This window comes from Zonotrichia albicollis, chromosome 1 (genome assembly GCF_047830755.1).
Source record: "Zonotrichia albicollis isolate bZonAlb1 chromosome 1, bZonAlb1.hap1, whole genome shotgun sequence".
Lineage (NCBI taxonomy): Eukaryota > Metazoa > Chordata > Aves > Passeriformes > Passerellidae > Zonotrichia > Zonotrichia albicollis.
The window spans coordinates 17,252,634-17,272,012 of record NC_133819.1 but is presented as its reverse complement, the minus strand read 5'-3'; the positions used below and the strand labels follow the sequence as shown (position 1 = coordinate 17,272,012).

The 19,379-nt window shown below is 38.4% G+C and overlaps 1 protein-coding gene across 1 annotated transcript in view; it reads left to right on the top strand.

Annotated features, from left to right (window-relative positions):
• GPR158 (G protein-coupled receptor 158) overlaps window positions 1–19,379 on the top strand; it is a 191,072-nt gene that overhangs the window by 106,515 nt on the left and 65,178 nt on the right. Inside the window, exon 5 of the mRNA XM_005480468.4 lies at window positions 378–446. Coding sequence (XP_005480525.2) covers window positions 378–446 — 69 coding nt within the window. The remainder of the gene's footprint in view (window positions 1–377; window positions 447–19,379) is intronic.

The following is a 19,379-nucleotide window of genomic DNA, read 5'->3' as shown; positions in this document are numbered from 1 at the left end:
TTCTAGGGACTTACTGAAATTTAAACAATGCAGAACAAATTCTACAATTAAATGCATGTCTGTAATTCCCATGATCCCTAAATCTTGACACTTGAGAACAAATTTAGCAATTTCAAATCATATCCAGGTGCAATACAACATCCAGGTAATGTCTGTTGAATAGTATTTGACATAGGGGAAAAGAAGTTAATTTAATTTTTTAAAACACAACCATTGTAATGGGTCTGTGATTTAAAGAGTGTGGAGTATGAAAGCATGGAAGACTGCTTAATAAACATTATTGTGGAAGTGTTACACTGACAAAAGTGAAGGTACCTTAATGAAAATGACACACAGAGGGAATTTTCTAATGTTTTGTGTTGCTTTTTGTCTTCTAGAGTATCAGGGCTTCAGGGCTGGTGCTGCTGGAAACCATTCTTTTTGGATCACTTCTTCTGTACTTCCCAGTAAGTCAAAATATACTTAAAATATAACTTAAAAAAAAAATTGTACCCTTGCCAGTGTTTTAAAACACTGTATGAATGACTGGTAAAAATATAAATGTAAAAGCTATTTATTAATTATTAGTTTAATCTGACTACAAAATGTGCTGTGCTCTTGAAATATTCTTAAAAACACTCAAATGTTTTACTATATTTGTAATAATTCTCCATTTTCAATTCGGTAAAAATTGCCAGTCGTTTAATTGGAAGTTTTTGGGTGTTCTGTGTTAAGATGAGATTTTGCTTTGAAAGACAGTACCTGTCTGATCTATGGTATGGGGGGAAAAAAGCAAGGTAGGTAAACAGAAGACACTGATTATACCAATTTTTCCCTGGAATGTAGTATGAATGAAATTAATTATTTCAGTGCATTACTGGCATGTTTTTTGATGTTTCTGAAGATATGTGGCATCTTCAACACCTTATCTTTGGGAAAATTAGATGGCATTACCCTTACCCTGTAAATGGGAAAAAAGTTATTTCATAGCCATATGAGAAATATACCACAAAACTCATAGAAATATGTGTCCATGCTCTTTTCAAAAGTCACAGAAAAGCTGAGCTTGTTAATTGCCACATAAACCCAAAATAATGACTGGATAAAGCAAGACATCAAAGTGTATATTGAACAAATTTGGTAGAAAGCATGCAGGTTGGGAGACAATCAAAGATGGAGTTGTGGACTATTTTAAAATATGTTTATGTCCTCTTTCCCTCAGTAGTCAGAATTTTTTGTGCTTTTACAGACCATCATGTAGTTACTGAAAGATAAGCTGGATAACAAAACTCTTCAGTAGCTGTAGAACAAGTAGGAAATAAACTGCAGTAGAATGTGTGAAGAATACTATAAATAAACACAAACCCTAGTGGAATTTTTATACATTCTTGAATCGTTTTCAAGTTCTAAAGAAAAGGTGTGTGCATGTCTAGGATAGCTTTATGTATTTTTTCATCCTTCACTTTGCAGAAGTCAGGGAAATTAAAGTTTTTGGATTTTTTCATGTTGGACAGAAGTTTTTTGCAACTTGCAATAAATACATCTCCCATGGGTTTTCAGAGCTTCTTTCATATTTCTTTTCAGTGAACAGAACAGAAAGCCCAGGCACTGCTTCCTCAGCTGGTGTTGTGGAGCATTGGCAGAAATTCATAGCACAAAGCATTATGCAAGGGGTTTCCTTCCATGGCTGTCTCCTCTTTGCTTTCTGAGAGAGCCCTGGGCCAGGCTGGCTTCCCCAGGCAGGTGCTCAGCTAGAACCAGTCAGTGACTGTACAGCCCCAGCTCCAAAGTGTGAGGAGCCTCATCACAGCCCATCAGAATTGTGTCTGCAGTCTGCTCACCTGTCACCCATCCTTCAGTTCATTTCCCAGTTCTTGTCTTGATTCTCCATTTGTTGTGATTCATGAAGGACGAGCATCCTTTGGTGACTGGCTTCTTCAGGTGCTCAGCACCTGGGACACTGAGATATTGCTGTGGAAAAAGGCTTCTCTCAGCAGGTGACTTGAAGGACCATGGTGTTGGATGCAAGAGCTGGTGACCATCCACAGCCTTTAAATGCAGAGGGAGAAGAAAGGAAGTGGTCCTGGGAGGGAGCAGTTCAAGAACCCAAGCATCCCCTCAGCTCTTCACTGACTTTTAAGCCTCTTTTTCTTTTTCACTGACATTAGGATATTTAATATACAATGAGTGCAAAATGAGAGTTTGAAATATTATGTGGAAAAAAATTTTTGCTGGAAATTGCTGAGTAGCCCATCCCAGATGGGATGTAGATACTTGACCAGAGTTTATCTTTCTCTGCGGATCTCAAGCTCCTACTGCATAAAACTGTCCACTGAGAACACATCCTATTAGAAATTAATAGGTAGAGTGTAAGACTTGGCTTCTCTCTTCTAGCAGTTTTATGTTCCCACGCTCTTTGCTGGGGCACTCTTCTCTCTTATACAGGGAATTTCTAATCAGGCGGTTACTCCTACAGACTCGGGGAAAAGAAAGAGAGCAATTTTATCATTTCTATTTTGAGGGTTTTAGGGGAGGGATGTAGCAAATGTGATAGTGGGAGGTCCTTTGCATTTTCAGACAGAGAAATTAATCCTGATTTCACCAACCAGAAAAATATGGTTTTGTAAAATCAAAGAAGATTGGAAAGTTCAGCTTTCCAATATCTCTGTCCCTCAATTAACTGCAAGGAATTTTTCATCAATTTCTGATGCAGGGCAAGACAGTGAAACAGTAAACGTGTGAAAGCTATAAGGCATAGTCTTTTTAAGAAAGAAAAGCTGCAAGGTGTGAATTATGAGGGGTGGGTCCTTGGAATGTGAACTGTTGATGTTTTGCTGTACATGGACAGAATCTAAATGTGCTCACCTGCTTATTTTCTGGGAAAGGAGCACAAAGCAGAGAAAGAATGACACAAGAAAGAAAACCCAAGCTTTGAAAGAGTCTTGTTTTCACCAGCTGACATTCACACACATTCATTCATAGCAGGATGTAGAGCATATATTATCAATATACATGTTGGTCATAAGTCATGGACCTGCAAAGCAGATTTTATTTTTACTGGGTTATATTTATTTACCCCTTCATGTTATTTGGTGTTTTTATTTGCTTCCAAGAAGAATGGGGAATATTCTGTGACTTAGAGATGTGGTTAAAGACATAGTAATATGTGCCCAGAGGTCATTGTTTCAGCTATTTGATTTGGTCCTCATTTTATGCTAGAGGAGTACAATAGAACTCTAAGACTAGTTAATATAGATCTCACATCTTACACACCCAAACTAGGCTGTGTTTTCCACAGATAGTAGGAAATGTGACTTAATGTATGGAATGGAGATCATAAGCACCACTGCAGTAGGCTGTTGTCTTCTAACATAAGGCTGTTTTCCTTTGGTATCACCTCTTCTTCTGTTGTGATTTGGAATGTAAAATTAAAAAGCTTTGCTTTCACAGTCAACCAAGTGTGGAATTACACAGCTTGGCTTAGTGCACGTAACAATGTAAAGATACTTAGGGGTGGCATGTCAGTTCTAAATAACTGAAATCTCTATTCATTTGAGGATTCAGTGCAAAATTACACTCTTGTTTAAAAAGCAAAATCCCCTTAGATTTTCTCTGCACTGCTTTAAGTCTTTGGCATCTTTGTTCTCCACTCTTCTACACTTCCTAAATTCTTTCTTTCTAGATCTATTTACTCAGTCTGGCTCGGATTGTTTTGAGAGCCTTCAGCATACAAATTTCACTGGGTCTAGAAGGGGTTTATGCCATCTCTGACTTTCCCTACCCTCCAATTAAATGAAAACCAAAACTTACTTTGTTACATTGCTGAATTTCTTTCACTAATTGTTGTTGTTTTCATGCCTACATGCAGTAATCTATTCCTAGTGTAACATCATTAATTGGAAAATAATATCACCAGTCAGCTGCTTTTGGTGAGAGAAACAGCTGTTACAATGCCCTTCTAACCAAATGGGAAGTGCAAATAATGGCCTCCACCTAAATTTATTATTCAAGTTCTGCTATACTCATAACAACACTGATCTTTCCTGAATTATAAGCAGGCAGATGAGCTTTGCCTATTGCAAATGAATAGATTTTACTCAGAAGTTGCTGGGCAGCTCACATTTCTGAAGCTCTCATTTCTTATATTTTCTGCAATCTCATAGTAACATCTCTAATTTCCCTTAACTTAGTCTTTCCAATTGTCAATGGATCTCCTCCAAATGAACACTAGACTTTCTAATTGATTTTGTTTATATTTCTTTGTTCTTAGATTTTGAACAGAAAGCCAAAACCCAACCATCTTATGGATGAGTCCCTTAATTTCTGTACTTGGCATCTGAGGGGAGGAATCCCATTACTTTCCTTGTCCAGAAACACTATTTTGAAACCTTTAGACCTTTCTTAACTCCCTGTCTTGCTAATGCTTGGAACACACATTTCAAAGTTTCACCCAAGTTTAAAAACTGTTTGGTTGCTACAAAGACCTTCAAGTAAAGTGAGCAGTAGCACGATGTTGTAAGAGAGTAGCCTGTTAATTGCATTGCAAGGATGAGATCTCAGGTGATTTTAGACATCTGTGATAGACACAAGTTGAAAAATAGGAGATTCTGTTAAGATATGAAGAAACATTTTTAACTGCTTGGATTGCCAATTACCAAAACTCTTTGTCAGAGTTTATGAAATTTGGAGGTGTCAGGACTTGACTGGGCCCAGGTCTGAGCAACGTGGCCTAGTTTTGGGCAGGGGGCTAGACAAGATGACCTGCAAAGCTCCCTTGCAAATGAAATTCTGTGAGTCTGTGTTTCTGATGTGTGCATCCATAGTTGAGACAGTCACCCTCTGCTCACCAAATCCTGGAGAGGAATTGGGCCTTTTATGACTTGTTTTAAACTTGGGACTTGAGGATGAGGTGCCATGGCCAACACTTCAGGGACTATAAATGAGGTACTTGCCTCAAATGGTCATGAATTCTGACCTAGGCAGCTAGGATTATCTGCTGTGTTAAATAGTTCCCATACTGCTAGTCTACATTGACTGAAACTCCAAAATACATACAATGGATTGCATGATATAATGATATGATAGCATTTCTACAGTCAGTGATTAAAGTTAAGTGAGTATGATGATGCAAAGACCAAGGGAATAATTTCTTCTCCGTGTTCCTGATATAGCAGATAAGAAGTACTCGATTTAAATTCTAGCAAGTGAAAGTTTTTAGGCAGAGGCTGAATCTTGTAACAGTGATGTCAGCTAGCTGATAAGATGGACTGGCTTTGGAGGCTGCAGAGTATCTTTTTAAAAACTTACAGTTTTTTCTTTCACTGTTCTCTTCTCTTCCTTTGGCTAAAAAATAAAAAGTCCAAATTCATTACAGCTTTCCTCTGTTTTTCAAGCTGCAAATCATTAAAAGGCAATATTGTTATCAGGTTAGAGAAATGGAGCTGTGGGTTGGGGGGCATTGACTTCCTAATGCTCATGAAGTAGTTAAGTAGTGAATCCTGGAGAAAACTTTGTGCTCGGATATCTTGTTGCATGTGTTGGGAGTTAAGATCTGTTTCTGGGGTTGTCTTACTCCCTCTTTCACACTCAAGGTAAAATCACCTACCTTTTTGTGTTATGAGAAATAATAGAAATTGGGGAGTCATGGAGCTTAGATATGGATATGCATTTTTTTCCCCCTCAAATGATCTGTATGTGCATTAGCATGGAAGAAATGAGCTGTGAAGTTTGGGAGCACGAGACTATGATAGGTCCATTAGTGATAACAGTCCTGAGCTGAGCAAGGTCACTGGAAAGCTCTGGTTTTGACATTAATGAATGTGAAAATAGAACACTGTGAACTACTCTTATGCATTTGTCCCTCAAAAAAGGGATGTGTTACAAAAGCACAGTCACTGTTTATTCCATACATATTGATGTGCTCTGAGGCCAACTGAAAAATTTGCTTTTTCCTACTTATTTGGCACTGAAAGTCTGCTCTGATATCCCAGATGTTTCAGGCTAATTCTTTGTCAGGATATAACCACATTGCCTTTAGTTACAAAAGAGTGTTTAAGGTTTTTAGAATGAACTCATCATTGTTCAGGTGAAGAACAGACCTGTCTTTGGTGTTCATGTCACTGAAGTCCAAGGACACGGTGTAAATATCTGCTCTAAAATAATCACTACAGATTTCCACAGTACCCTAGGAAGATTTTTTAAAATTTTATTTGGATCACAGTGGATTAGATATCCAGCCAATGCAAAAGTCAGGTTTTAAATACCATGGTGCAAAGATTTTATATGTACATTGTATGCTTGGCATAGAGGTGAGGGAACCAGGCAGAAGATGATGCAGTAGTTAGTCTCTCTTGGTCATGTCCTGGTCAGATGAACATACTTTTTGGAGTTAACATGCAACCAGTAAACCAGTACCTTTTTTTGAGAGCCAGCTTGCTTTAAATGCAAAAACCAGAAGTCAGCTGGTGTAGCCTCTGCATTACAGGCTACAAAATACAGAAACCTCATAGGTACTGGAAACACTTGTGTTCTTGCCCTGAACCATGCTAAGAAAAATGTTTATGACTGCTTTTACTGATAGGAAGCAAGCACTGAATATTTTCTGCTTTTTGAATATGTTTACTTAAAATGTCAGAAAAATAAGATACATAGGATATTTCTTCATGGTTCTGTTGTCACTAATCTACATAGCTATCCTAAAAAAATTTGGCAGGGAGGTAACTAGAGGCTGCTGTATATGTGATTATCCACATTAAGAACTGTGATTAGGCAGAGCTATATGTCTTCTGATTTTAGTTACATATTGGCATCTCTGTGTACATGACAAAAGTTTAAAGTAGTGGAAACTCAGTCGAACTATGCTAGAGCATAATAGAGCTTTGACATCATAAATTCTAAGAGATTATACAGGTGGAATTTGGTGAGGAGTGTTTGTGTATGTTCTCTGTGTTTGGGTGTGTCTGTGTCCTGTGTTCCCAGGTTACCTTAAATTGGGAGGGACCTCAAGAGGCCTCTACTCCAACTTCTGCACAAAGGACAGTCAGCTGTAGGACTTCATACAAGACAAGGTTACTGAGGCTTTATTTTTATAGGTCTTAAAATCCTGCAGGGATGGAGACTACCCAATCAGGCAGTGTGCAGGCATGCAGTAAAGTCACATGGCTGTAGTTTTTTTGGATAGTGATAAAATATGGGATGTTGCTGGACCATGTCATGGGACTTAATACATGGCAGGCTGAAGATAGGTCAGTGAAGGTACAGGTACTGATTTTACTATTCTTTCACATCTTGCTCATCCTTGTGGCATTACTTGTGATACAGTGACAAAACTCAATCTTCCCCTTCTGTGGATTTGAAGGTGCAGTAGGTATTGTAGGAGGGCATTGCTGGGTTTGTTACTGTGAAAGCTTTTTTTGAGAAGTTCAAAGGGCACATTTTTCTGAGTCTGGGTTCAATGAATAGCCAAGTATGTGTGTGAAGGGCTTGAGAGTAGGAGAGAAAAGGACAGCAGCCAGTGACCTTAGCCAACTGCTGCGTTGGGTTTTCGTTGACCCTTTTATTTTAAATTAATATCTTGCACTGCCAGCTTGTAGGCACTTGTGTGGTACAGTCTTGCCAGCCCTTCATTCAGAGAAATTAATCTTGTAGAGAGGGAAGCAGAGCAAGATCTTGTGGTCTTTCCTCTTTACTCATAATTCCACTGAAGTAACTTGCATGAGTGAACTTATACATGCAAGAATCTGTAGATAAAACTCTACATTAATACACTCTTTTCAAAGAAGTGATGTAAAACCAGACTGCAGTCCTGAAAAACAGTGCACAATTTTTAGTCAGGGGATGTAAAATTTTTTTGATACAGCTTGAGTAGTAATGAATGCTTAAGTTAAAAATGTGCTACATTTGAAAAGCGAAAGTGTGGGTAACTCTTTTCTGATCATAAAAAGCTTTGAAACACAAAAATTATTAGAGGGTAAAATGTGGGCGCATTCAAATGGAGGAAAATAGTGCCGGGACATATTCATAGTATGTTCCTTACTAAAGCCTGGAACCATGTTTTAATAATCCATCCTCATTGCTTTGCTCTCCAAAGCTGAACCTTTGGTGCTTGGCAAGCACTCGAGCAGGAGACCACAGCAGGGCCACTTCCATACCAAAGAAATTCTGAAGAACACCTGATTGAAAAAGTTTAATCAGTGAGAGTCTTCATTTGGCCCACTGTTTCTGCTGAATTGGAGTTAGAGAAGAGGAAGAAAGTCTTTTATATAACACTTTTATGTTTAGTCTTTTATATATCTATTACATAATTCCTGTTGGGTCTCAGGGCATATAAACTAGAAAGGAATAACTTTCTCAGCCAAACATTTTGATGACCTCATTGATCACTTGGCAAGTGAACTGAGTCAATAGCAAGATGCTTAGAATATGTTTGGATTTTTCTCTAGTGACTTAAATTTATTAAAAAATTGACACATGAAAAAAAGGCACTCTCATGTATTAGTTCAAAATCTGTGAAAGAACTTTTACAAGAAAGATATTGAAAGACACAGTATTGCATTTTTGTAAATTATAAAACCAAAGGGGCAAGTGGTTTTGATAGTATAGATGAGCCATGATTGAGCTGTGCCAGAAAGGAAAATATTCAAAATATTAGTCACCACATACATACTTTCAGTAGGGCATAGCCCTTGCATCAGTGGTTTTCCTTCTGTCATTAATTCAGCACCTGTGAGACTGCATGTTGGTGGTAGATAATTGTCAGTCATTCTTTTTCACTTATCCAAGTGTCTTTCAGTGGAAGTTGGGGACATGTTCCTTTTTTTCCATAAAATGCCTTTTCTCTTTGTTTACTCATGCTTACCAAGGAGCAACACCCATGGTCAAGTGAAAGGCCTCTAGGTTGTCTTTAATCTTGCTGAACTTGCTAGATTCTCTTGCCTGCATTGTGGTTCTTGTGATCTGCATCAACAAGAATCAGAAGCAAAATGAAAGCAGAAGCAATTAATGCTTGATCAAGACTTGATAAGCTTAGATAAGCTGGTACTACCATGCTGTTTCTGGTATGAAATTTGGTGCCCTTGTAAACCATTGCTGTCAGGGGGCAACTGGCAATGTTATAACTCACCAGGCCTTGGAAAATGAGGTTGAAATAAGACATTGACCAGTATAATAGGTACAGGTGAGTGATAAAACATTATATCCTACCTATCATCTTCCGTGTCACTTCACAGACTACTCTGCATCAACACAGAGCAAAGGAAAAGACAGAGTTTCCATCTCAAAGACTGTTCCCTGTGAATAATATATATTCAGGATAATACAGGAACTGAATTATGGGGTTTTTTGCTCCTTTGGTTTTTCTTCTCAGTCTCTCTTCTTTTACGTATGAATGCAGTAGGTATTTCCTAACCATCTACTCAGATTTCAAGTGTTGCACCATGAAGGGTGATTAATGGTTAATGATTAGGAGAGATAAGAAATTCAATACTCAATGGAGAAAGAGAAGAGTTGATGTTTTTGGAAGAGATCCTTAAGAAAGGAGATTTTATCCATCAGAGATGAGGCAGCCCATAGTCATTCTACGAGCTGAGAACTGAGAAGATTCAGGCAATGGTGTCTTTATGATTTATAATATCAACTGCTAGAAGTTGAGCAGTTTGCAGTTTTCAGGCAAAAGTATATGACAACTAGTGAAATCTTTGCACTGGAAAAATTTTACAGAATTATAATACTGATAGTGCAAAGTTTTTATTACTGTGTAACACTTCTAAACATATCCTTTCTAAACTCTGAGATAAGAGAGTAGAATTTTAATCATTGCTTTTAACCCAAGACCACGTATCATCTGATGCAAATAGGAAATTAGCTTTTTGCTTGTAGAGAAGAACTGGAAAAAGTAATATAAACAGTTATGAGAGTTGAGAGAAGTTTACAATATAACATATAATTTGCAATATGAAATTATCAAAGTACATCAGCGAATACCAATGTGCAAGCTATTCTGTATTTCTGTTAGGATTGATAATAGTAGAGTCATCTGACAAAAATATCAAAATTTTAGTTTGCCAGGGTTAAAAAAATTAAGTTGGGGCCAGCAGGTCAAAAATTTGCCATGTAACTAGCCAGATGTATTTCTGAAAATGAGACATTCAAACAACTAGTGCCTGGGTCTAAATCTACATCACATCAAGTAGAGAGAGATGAGATTTCTGTTCTTAAAGTAAACAGTACTGCAGAGGCAACGAAAGATGTTCATTAGAGCAAGCAATTAGTCATTACAAAAAGTAGCTTTTTCCTATATGATATGAACTTTCTTATTTCTTCAGTATAACTGTGCTTATTAGAATCACATAAAAAAAGGACTGTTTTCAGTAGTGTTTTATACAAACTCTTAATTTTCTAAATTTTCTGCCTTTCTGGGACTAAGCACAGATCTGCAAATATATGCAAGTTTGGAGGAAACTATTAGGAAATATCATGTCCTTCATAACCAAAATACAGTATCCATGTGCTGATCTCTCTGAAATCTGAATCCAAAGTAAATTTCTTGTAGTATCATGATGCCATGCAGTAAGTTCTCCACATTTTTTGGGGAAAAAAAAAAGCAAAGAGAAATATGTCAATTCAATCAAAGCTCCTGTCAGAAATGGATGGCAGGATTTCCAAGTGTCATGGTTTAGCCCTGGCACAATGCCAGTGACCCCGTGAGAATACCCTCTCCCTGGTGTCTGCTGTGAGATGTGACCAGGAATAAGCAAAGCAGGCTCCTGCTTAGAAATAAAGAAAACTTTATTAAGTAAACTACAAGAAAAGAGGAAAAAAAACCCACAAGGAAAATGAAAACCTTACAAAAGCATTTTCCTCCTCCTCCCCACCGAAATTTCCCAATGCAATACATTCCCCCAAATCACCAATTCTCAGTCCGGCACCACCCTTTAGAATACTCAATCTTCAGTTCATGAGGGGGAGAGAAATCCTTCTTGCACCATAGGCTTCCCCTGGAAACACACTGAAACCTCGTGTGCTTCCATGTTACTTAGCACCGCTCGGAAAGTCCTTTTGCCATGGTGACATCTTCCTTCCATGCTCAGTGCTCTCACCACTGTGCATGGACCATGGACAGCTTCTAGGGCTGTCTTTTAAGGATGCCTTGTCTCACTCCAAAAAGGCACAGTCTCTGCTTTGGGACATCTGTCCCCCCCATTTTGCCCCAGCCCCTGGGGCTGAGGGGTCCCTACAATGAACCCTCCTGGTTCTGAGGCACTGCCTCTCCCTAAATGCAGTCTCTGTGTCACAGGAAAAAAAAATGGTTCAGTCTATGGCCACACAAGAAAAGTCCAGCCAAAAGGCCACTCCAATCATCTCTCCCCCCAATCAAGAGTCTTCTCCACTTCCCTCCTGGCCTATCCCTTCTTATCTCATCTCTTATCTCTTTTCTCATTCAGCTTCAGGAGGATCAGCATTTGCAAGGTCTCAATCATGCAAGAAAAGGGTTAAAAATTTCAGTCTCTGCCTGTCCCAGAGCTCCGGCCCTCCCACGCTGCTCCAGCCAGGCACCTTCTCGCTGCACCCTTGCCTTCTCCTCCTGGGCCGGCTGCTATCAAATTCAGACGCCGGCTCTCTCTCTCTCTCTCCTGTGGGGGGAATGGCTGCCCGATGTCTCTTGGGGCTCCTCCACCCTTCCATCCTCAAGGGCCTCCTCACCCCCGTCTCTGTCCAGGCCCAGGCCTACCACAGGGCTGCCCCTCTCCCGCCCAGCAGCAGCAGCTGGACGGGGAGGGAGACCCGACCTCTTTGCCTCCAAGTCCAAAGAAAGACTCCCAGGGCCACAGCTCTGGTTTTTAACCCCTGTGTGTTCTCAGAGGTGTGTCCAAACTCACCGGCTACATCAGGTCCCAATATTAAAATCTGAGCACCCATTGGTTTGACTACAGCATCCCAGAATTCCCATTTCCTGGTAAAACCAGCACACCAAGCTAAAAAAATTTAAAGGAATTCCAAGGTAATACATACGGACAAAATACCTACAGAAAATAAAAGGATGAAATCAGTCTTTCATTGCACAAAAGGTTGTAAGTGGAAGAAAATAACATTTTGTACAGTTCTCTCACATATCATTACATGATAATTTATCAAACTTAAATTATCTAAATCATCCACAATTTTCATTATTATTTGATGATAATATTTTAAAGAAGCCAGGATGCCAGAGCCTTATTGCATATGGTTGAATCAGTAAAAGCAATGTAAAGAGAAAAGGAAAAGAATGATAGTGAGAAAATAGAATAGAGAACTTTCCTCCAAGAATTAAAATACAGCAAAAAGTCAAGTATAGGAACTGGAAAATTAATCCAAAATTGAGCAACCAAGCAGTACAGAAATGAAAACAAGACCCACATGGCATCTTGTACCTTAATACAGTCAGGACTCTCATTGTCACGACTACATGTTATAGAAGATATTTATAAAACCACAGATTGTACATTCAGTGCTTGTTCTTTGCTTGCCTACAGTTATTTCTCACTACTCCTTGCAAGCTTTCTTCTCCTTTCCTAAAACACCACTTACATAATTGTGGAATATAAATCTTTTATTCTTTCCTTTTGCTTCCTCTGTATTGATGTGCGGTTTCTCATCTCATATTTAAATTATGAACCCTTTGGTACAGGGATGTTTGGCATTGCTGCACTGTGCACAGCAGGGTCCTGATCAATGAGTAAGAATCACATTACAAATGACTGTTACTAATAATAACAGTGAAAGTATTTAAAATATTTTATTGAAGATGTGAGCAAGGACACAGTTAATGGTGAATTTCTCATATCCTCAGACGACTGGTAGCATACAACTGTTTTTATACTTCTAGAGAGTATAGGTACTTTATGAGAATTATCTGAGAATATTTCAGTGATACTTGAAAAGTATAAAAATACTGATAGAAAAAAGCCTAATACTGGTTTCATGTGAAACTGCTCTGCTGATTTCTAATTTCTGCTAATTACTTTCCCCTTGGAAAGTAATGATTACTGCGTTGCCTGTCTGGTTTTCTCTTATATATTGCAGACAGTAGAGGGTCCTTGCTGTATATGCCGTGTGAGATTGACTCAAGGCTGGTGAGAAAGGCAGTGAGGCAAAAACCAGGCAAAAGTAAATCTAAGCATTTGCTTGGAATACCTGGAAACTTTATCAATGTAACAGTAATTTGTTAAAGTAATCTGAAAGGGTCAAATGCATTGGGAAATGCTAACCATAGTCATAGCATGCACACACATAAATTCTGACATATTCTGAGTGTGTTGCACTGGTGTGTTGCACCACAAAGGCTAAGTGTGTTCCTTGGGTGTGCTGCAGTCTTGGTGCTTTGTGGTGGCATACAGTTGTGTTAGGAATTTCTGTCAGGAGAGCATTCCCTATGCTGCTGCCATGGCTGGCTGCCATTCCAGCGGCAGCGCTTCATCTCTGACAGCGTTTGCCCACCGAGAGGTTGTTACAAAGAGGTTTGGATCTACTTTGTGGTGTGTACAAAATTTGGATAAGAAATAATTTTTCATAGAGGCATCTTAATAGTTCTTTATTTAACTTATTTTTTTCTATTAAATTTATATTGATACAGTTTTCCGGTATGATCCAAACATTTTTGATCATTTTTACTGAAAGAAATATTTAAACCTGTTACATGTATATCACACAGGGATACTATACCAAGTATGTATCTATGTGCTATCTACCAGTATCTATGTGCTGGTACTTATGCAGACTGTGATGAAGTTACTACAAGAAATATAAAAAAGATTAAAAAGATAAGAAATATATTGAACTATTAGTGAGTGTCCAAAGAAGGGCAATGATGATGGTGAAGAGTCTTGAAGGGAAGCCATATGAGGAGTGACTGAGGTAATTTGGTTTGTTCAGCCTGGAAAAGAGGAGGCTGAGGGCAGACCTCACTGCAGCTACAACTTCCTTGTGAGGAGAAGAGGAGGGGCAGGCACGGATCTCTTCACTCTTGTGACCAGTGGCAGGACCCGAGGGAGTGGCCTGAAGTTGTGTCAGGTTTGGGTTGGATGTTGAAAAAGGTTCTTCCCCCAGAGGGTGGTTGGGCACTGGAGCAGCTCCCCAGGGCTTTGGTCCCAGCAGCAGCCTGGCAGAGTTCCAGAGGCATTTGGACAATGCTCTCAGACACAGGGTGTGATTCTTGGGGCTGTCCTGTGCAGGGCCAGGAGCTGGACTCAATGATCCTTGTGGGTCCCTTCCAAATCAGCAGATTCTGTGGTTCTGTGATTCTATGACTTTTAGGAAAAAAGGTAAAGGAGATTATGTTGGCATAAGGAAGTCTTTTCCACACTTCCTTCAAGCATTGTATTTTTTTTCTGAACGTTGATCTTCCTTTTAAATTTTGTAATTTTCTAGAGGAAATAATTTGTTCTGATTAAGCACAGTTTTAAAAACATGAATCTATGATTTAACCTCCAGATCTCTTCTTCTATGTCAATCCAAGTGTATAAATTGTCACATTAGTCAGAGTAAAAAGACTGTATATATTCCAGCAGTATGTTGTTGAATGTATAAATCTTGCTTAACAACCTAATCCCCAGCACATACTGGAGTGCTATATACAGAACAAGTATTCTTAATGTTCAACTCTCTCTCTCTTAAATCCTTAATCTGGCATCACCAGCATGCTGAACACTTGAAATGTGGGGTTTTTAAAAAATTTGACAGGGCTTGCTGGCCCCTAGAGTCAGCTCATCCTTTTTTCTGCCTTTATTGGTGGCATTGCCTTGACATCTCTAGAGAACGGATCTATGAAATCTGAGTGGTGGGTTATTCAGTCAGCTATTTATATCCATATTTATTAAACTTGTATCTACTTTCCAAGCCTTAAGGCATTTTTACATCTTTGAAATCATAATCAACATAAGTTACTGCCATAGTGGCAGGCACTCTGTGTTCAAGTAATCACCAATTGTTGCTACAAGAAGGCAAAATGCTGTCATAACAAGTATTTTAAAACCCCAAGGAACATTTTTATTAACCATTAATTCAATGTAAGGCTCTGTTAGAATCACAAGCTCAGTTGTTTGAAGACCCAGGAATTTTGAAAGACAGCTGAATCAGAAACATACTCTAAATGCTTAGCATGTAAGACTCAAGCAAGATTAATAAGTTAATTATTGGCAACAATAAGATACCTGCCAATTTCAGATAAAGAAAGAATACATAAAACCCAAGAATACATAAAAAATTAAACTTTTCTATTTTAGCTGCTCTTCCTGTAACTTTTCTGGAACGAAAACACATTCCAAGTTACTAGATTTGCAGGATAAGAAACTTGATCTATCTTGAGCCTGAGCTGAGATGTCTTTATATGGGCTGTAATTATTGCTGTTGGTTGTAGGATTAACAAATGATAAGGAGCCCCTCTTTTCTCAGGCAGAATATTTTGTCTGTTTAGGAAAAGAGACATCAGTGCTCACTACATTTGAAAAGGAAACCTATAGTATATTATATTTTTCACAAGTGTTTGTGAACTGGGCTATCCTGTTAACATCAAAAGCCTTTCATATCAAATGATGTAGTTGTGAAATTTCTGGTTTGACTCTCCAATGTGCATAGCAGGCACCAGATGTGATCAAGATCTTGCAAATGTGAAATTGATAACTAATTATATTTGATACCATAATTAGTATGTGTTACTGTTAATAGTTATAATAATAATAATGGATCAAATTAAACAAAGAAGTTGACAAATGAATTCTTGAGACAACAGTAAAGGACAGAAGAATTCTCAGTTACTTTCAACAAATGCAAGACATTTGGGACCTTGATCTAACTTCAAGTAATATTTAGTCTTAAATCACTGAGAAATAAGTTAGAGAACAGAAAGAAGTTGAAAAAAGTTGGAAGCATTCAATGTGAAAGAGAGAAAACTATATTGAGCACAGAGAAGTCCCTGTTGCTAAACACTGAGTGCTCTATTGGTCTAGAGAGCACAGCAGACATTCTTGGGATTTTGAGTTATCTTGAGTTATCTAAGCAAGCTCAAAGAAATGTTCTTTTTTTACCCTCCATGTATATCTTTCATAAAGTAGATGACATTTTGTAGCATGATACACTGAATCTGCTAGGTTTATTTCCTCAGACTGTTTAAAGTAATGCATTTTTCTCAGACATGTCACAAGCAATCCTGTCACAGTCTGCCTGAATGGATTTGTTTTAAATCATAAATACTTCTGTTATATATAGCAAATGTTCAAGAACCTTGAAGAAAAAGAAGGTCATGGTCTTCTGAGTACTCACAGCTCCACAACTAAATATGAGTCTTGAAATATTTGTTTGGGGCAGTTTCACATATGGGGTCTCACCACTTGGTTGGTTTATCTGATTGCTATCTCTCTATCTTATCAGCCTGACTTCTCTTTTAAAAAATTGCTGTGTTTCTCCCTGGCCCCCTGGAGTCCAGTTATTTTTGGTTTCTTTTTGCTATCTCATTCTTAGTTCTGGTGACAACTGTTAATTTTGCTCTTAAATATTTTGCCCTTCTGCTTTTATGCTCTTTTCATTGTACAGTTGTTTATTCAACACCGCAAGCGTCTTGGTGGGGAGGGTGAAGAAGGAAGTTCATATAAATAAATAATTTCAGTTAAATGCAGAGGTCTGCCTAGCAACAAAATGCAGTGGAATATGTCTCTCCTGCTAGAAGGTGGGCCTTTTCTTTGATAAATCAGTGAAATGCTTGGAGGACTCCCCCTGTGCTCAGGAAGGAGTGGAACATTTGAAGAAAGCCTCCTTCTGCTGTTTTGTTATCTCTTAATGAATGCATTTTGTGGACCGTGCAAGTGAGCTGTGCCAGGAATGCAAATAAAGAATCTTCTTTGACTAGGCTGCTATTTCTAATGCCTTATTTTTGCAGCTGCAGCAACAGGAGGGAACCAGCAGGTTGATTATAGGTATTTTTTGTTGGTGTCTCTCAAGGGAGGAGACCAAAGATGCTTGAATAGTTTAGCCATTAGTAGGGAACATGTTTCCTCATACACCTTCAATTTTAATTATGGCAAGTCTTTTAAGCACTCAACTTGCCATTGGGTAAGAGTTGCAATCACAGATTGCAGTGCTCAGTTTTGGTGCCCTGAGGTCAAGTGAGGTACTCTTTACTTGAGAGGGCTGGGAGCTCAGTCAGGGGCACAGACAGCACACGCCTGCTTTGCTTGCTTAGGAATGTCCTGGAGAGAGAAGGATTTGTGCTCATCATTTGCCTAGGTTTTCTGCATGGGAAAACCTCTTCCTTCACCAGGGCTGCAGACTTGAACTCTTTCTTCAAGTACACCATGAAATCTTCATTTCAGTGGTAAAACCCCCAGCCTATGGACAGCATTTTTATTCAATATTCCACTTGTTAATGCTTTCCTTCTGGATGTGCCACTTGGGCCTTGTTCCCCTCTCTGGCTCACAAGACACAAACTTGTACGACCTTGAAGAAAGTTTTACTGATTTGTCTCTAGGATGCCATAGCATGGGAGCTGTTCAGCCTCTTGTGCTGATGTTGTTCCATTTCACATTGCTCCATTAAGCAGCAGTAAATGGATGTAAGCACAAGTGTTAATCCAACTACAGAGCGGTAGGAAAGGTGTTGTACCCATTGGTTAGATTATGTATTGGTTAAAATGGGGTGCCCTGCCTTTGTAACTGCTTCAGGGAATGGTTAAGTTATTTTTAGGTGTGAGCAGAAAGTGGCATATGGGCCTCAACTGTTGTCACTGAGAAAACATAGCTTGAATTTGGTTGTTCTCCAGGTTAAATCATTCATTGTCAAGAGCTTTCCTCAGAAACCTGCTAATTGTTGCACTGCAGACAGGTGTGTTGTTTTGTCTCATCCCACTGAATTTTCAAAATAGTAAAAAAATTGCTCCTCTGATGTTTTTTTCCTTATTCAAAATTATTTTTTTTATAGTTAATGTACATGTTTGAAATAAATGGCAGTTACAATCACATTAAACTAACCCTAAGTTATAGAGGCAGCATAATGCAGCAAAACAAACTAGAAATCCTAGGGTTGTTCTGAGTGTCTGAGCTCAAATTTTTAGGCGCTGAAAAGATTTGATACCATGTGAGGAAAATTAATCAAGTTTTTAATGATAACTGGAAAAGACATTAAATATCAAATATATGCTTGTCTAAGGCAACCTTATATCTTAAATGTTTTTGTGGTATCTCTTTCTTTTTGAAAAAGAAATTGCCTATGTCAAACAATTAAGAATTCATCAATAAGTGCATTTGGTAATGCAGTTTTCTGGAAAACCTGAATGTATGCAAAGGCTAGAAAATGCAATATGAAAATGCAATATTTGGAGATGTGCCTGTTATTCCTGAGGGATTTTACTGGTGCCGATTGTTCAGGTCATGAGCAGCCATATCGTGGAGATGTCATGAAGCTTTGTTTCCAAGAGGAGGAGAATTTACTACCCTTTTTTTCTTCCAGTTAATAATTTCACATTGTGCACCCTGATTTCTCTCTTTCCTGCATCATTTTACTTCAGATGTCTGATCAACCGTGCAGTGACCTCCACACACTCCTTAAAGTTTTTTGAGTCTACACTCAGCTTCCTGAAAATCTGCTTCAAGATTCATCTCTCCTACTTTCCCCTTCCATGCAGTGTTTCCAAGAGGAGATTTCTGTCTGAGTTGTTCTGTTTAGTTGGTTGCCACCTACACGTGTTGAAGCTTTTGAAGACTGCTCTTTCAGAGTTGAGTATGTTGTTCTCAAACTCTTAAAGAAATATTCTTCTGAAGTGTGTAATGAATAGTTCTTCTCAAGCTCTTCTCAGTCCATCCAACTGTGGTGCTGATACATTGCTTGAGATTGTTCCATGGCAGCTTGTATGCCTAATCTTGAGATCAGTGATTTCCTTTTTAGGACTTTTTAATTTTTCTTCTGTAATGGAAATGTCACCTGTCCATGAAGAACATGGCCCTCAATGCACTAATGTCTCTATTACTTTCTATACCATCTTATTTCTGTATTTCTGCGTTTTTCAAGAGTTGCCTTAAGGTCCATGAAGTATAATTTTTGTTCTAGGTCCATTTCATTCCAAATCCGTTCAATGTTCTAAAGTTCTTTTCTTCCTTTGAGACACCCAGCTTAAAATAGCAATAAATATTAAATTAGGCTAAATAGTTCTGAAGGTTTTTTGTAGCTTGTTCTCTTCTCTAGTATATCAGAGTTGATGGATGGGCTTTACATGGTCTGACAGGTTACTGGGTGCTGCCTGCTCTTGAGAAAGAGGGAGTGCTGAAAACTCTGAGTAAAACTTCGGAGTGGTTATTTGCAGTGCAGGGATTTTTTATTTTTATCATTACTTCTTTTTTAAAATTAATTTTAACTCTGAACATCACATTTAACCATAGCT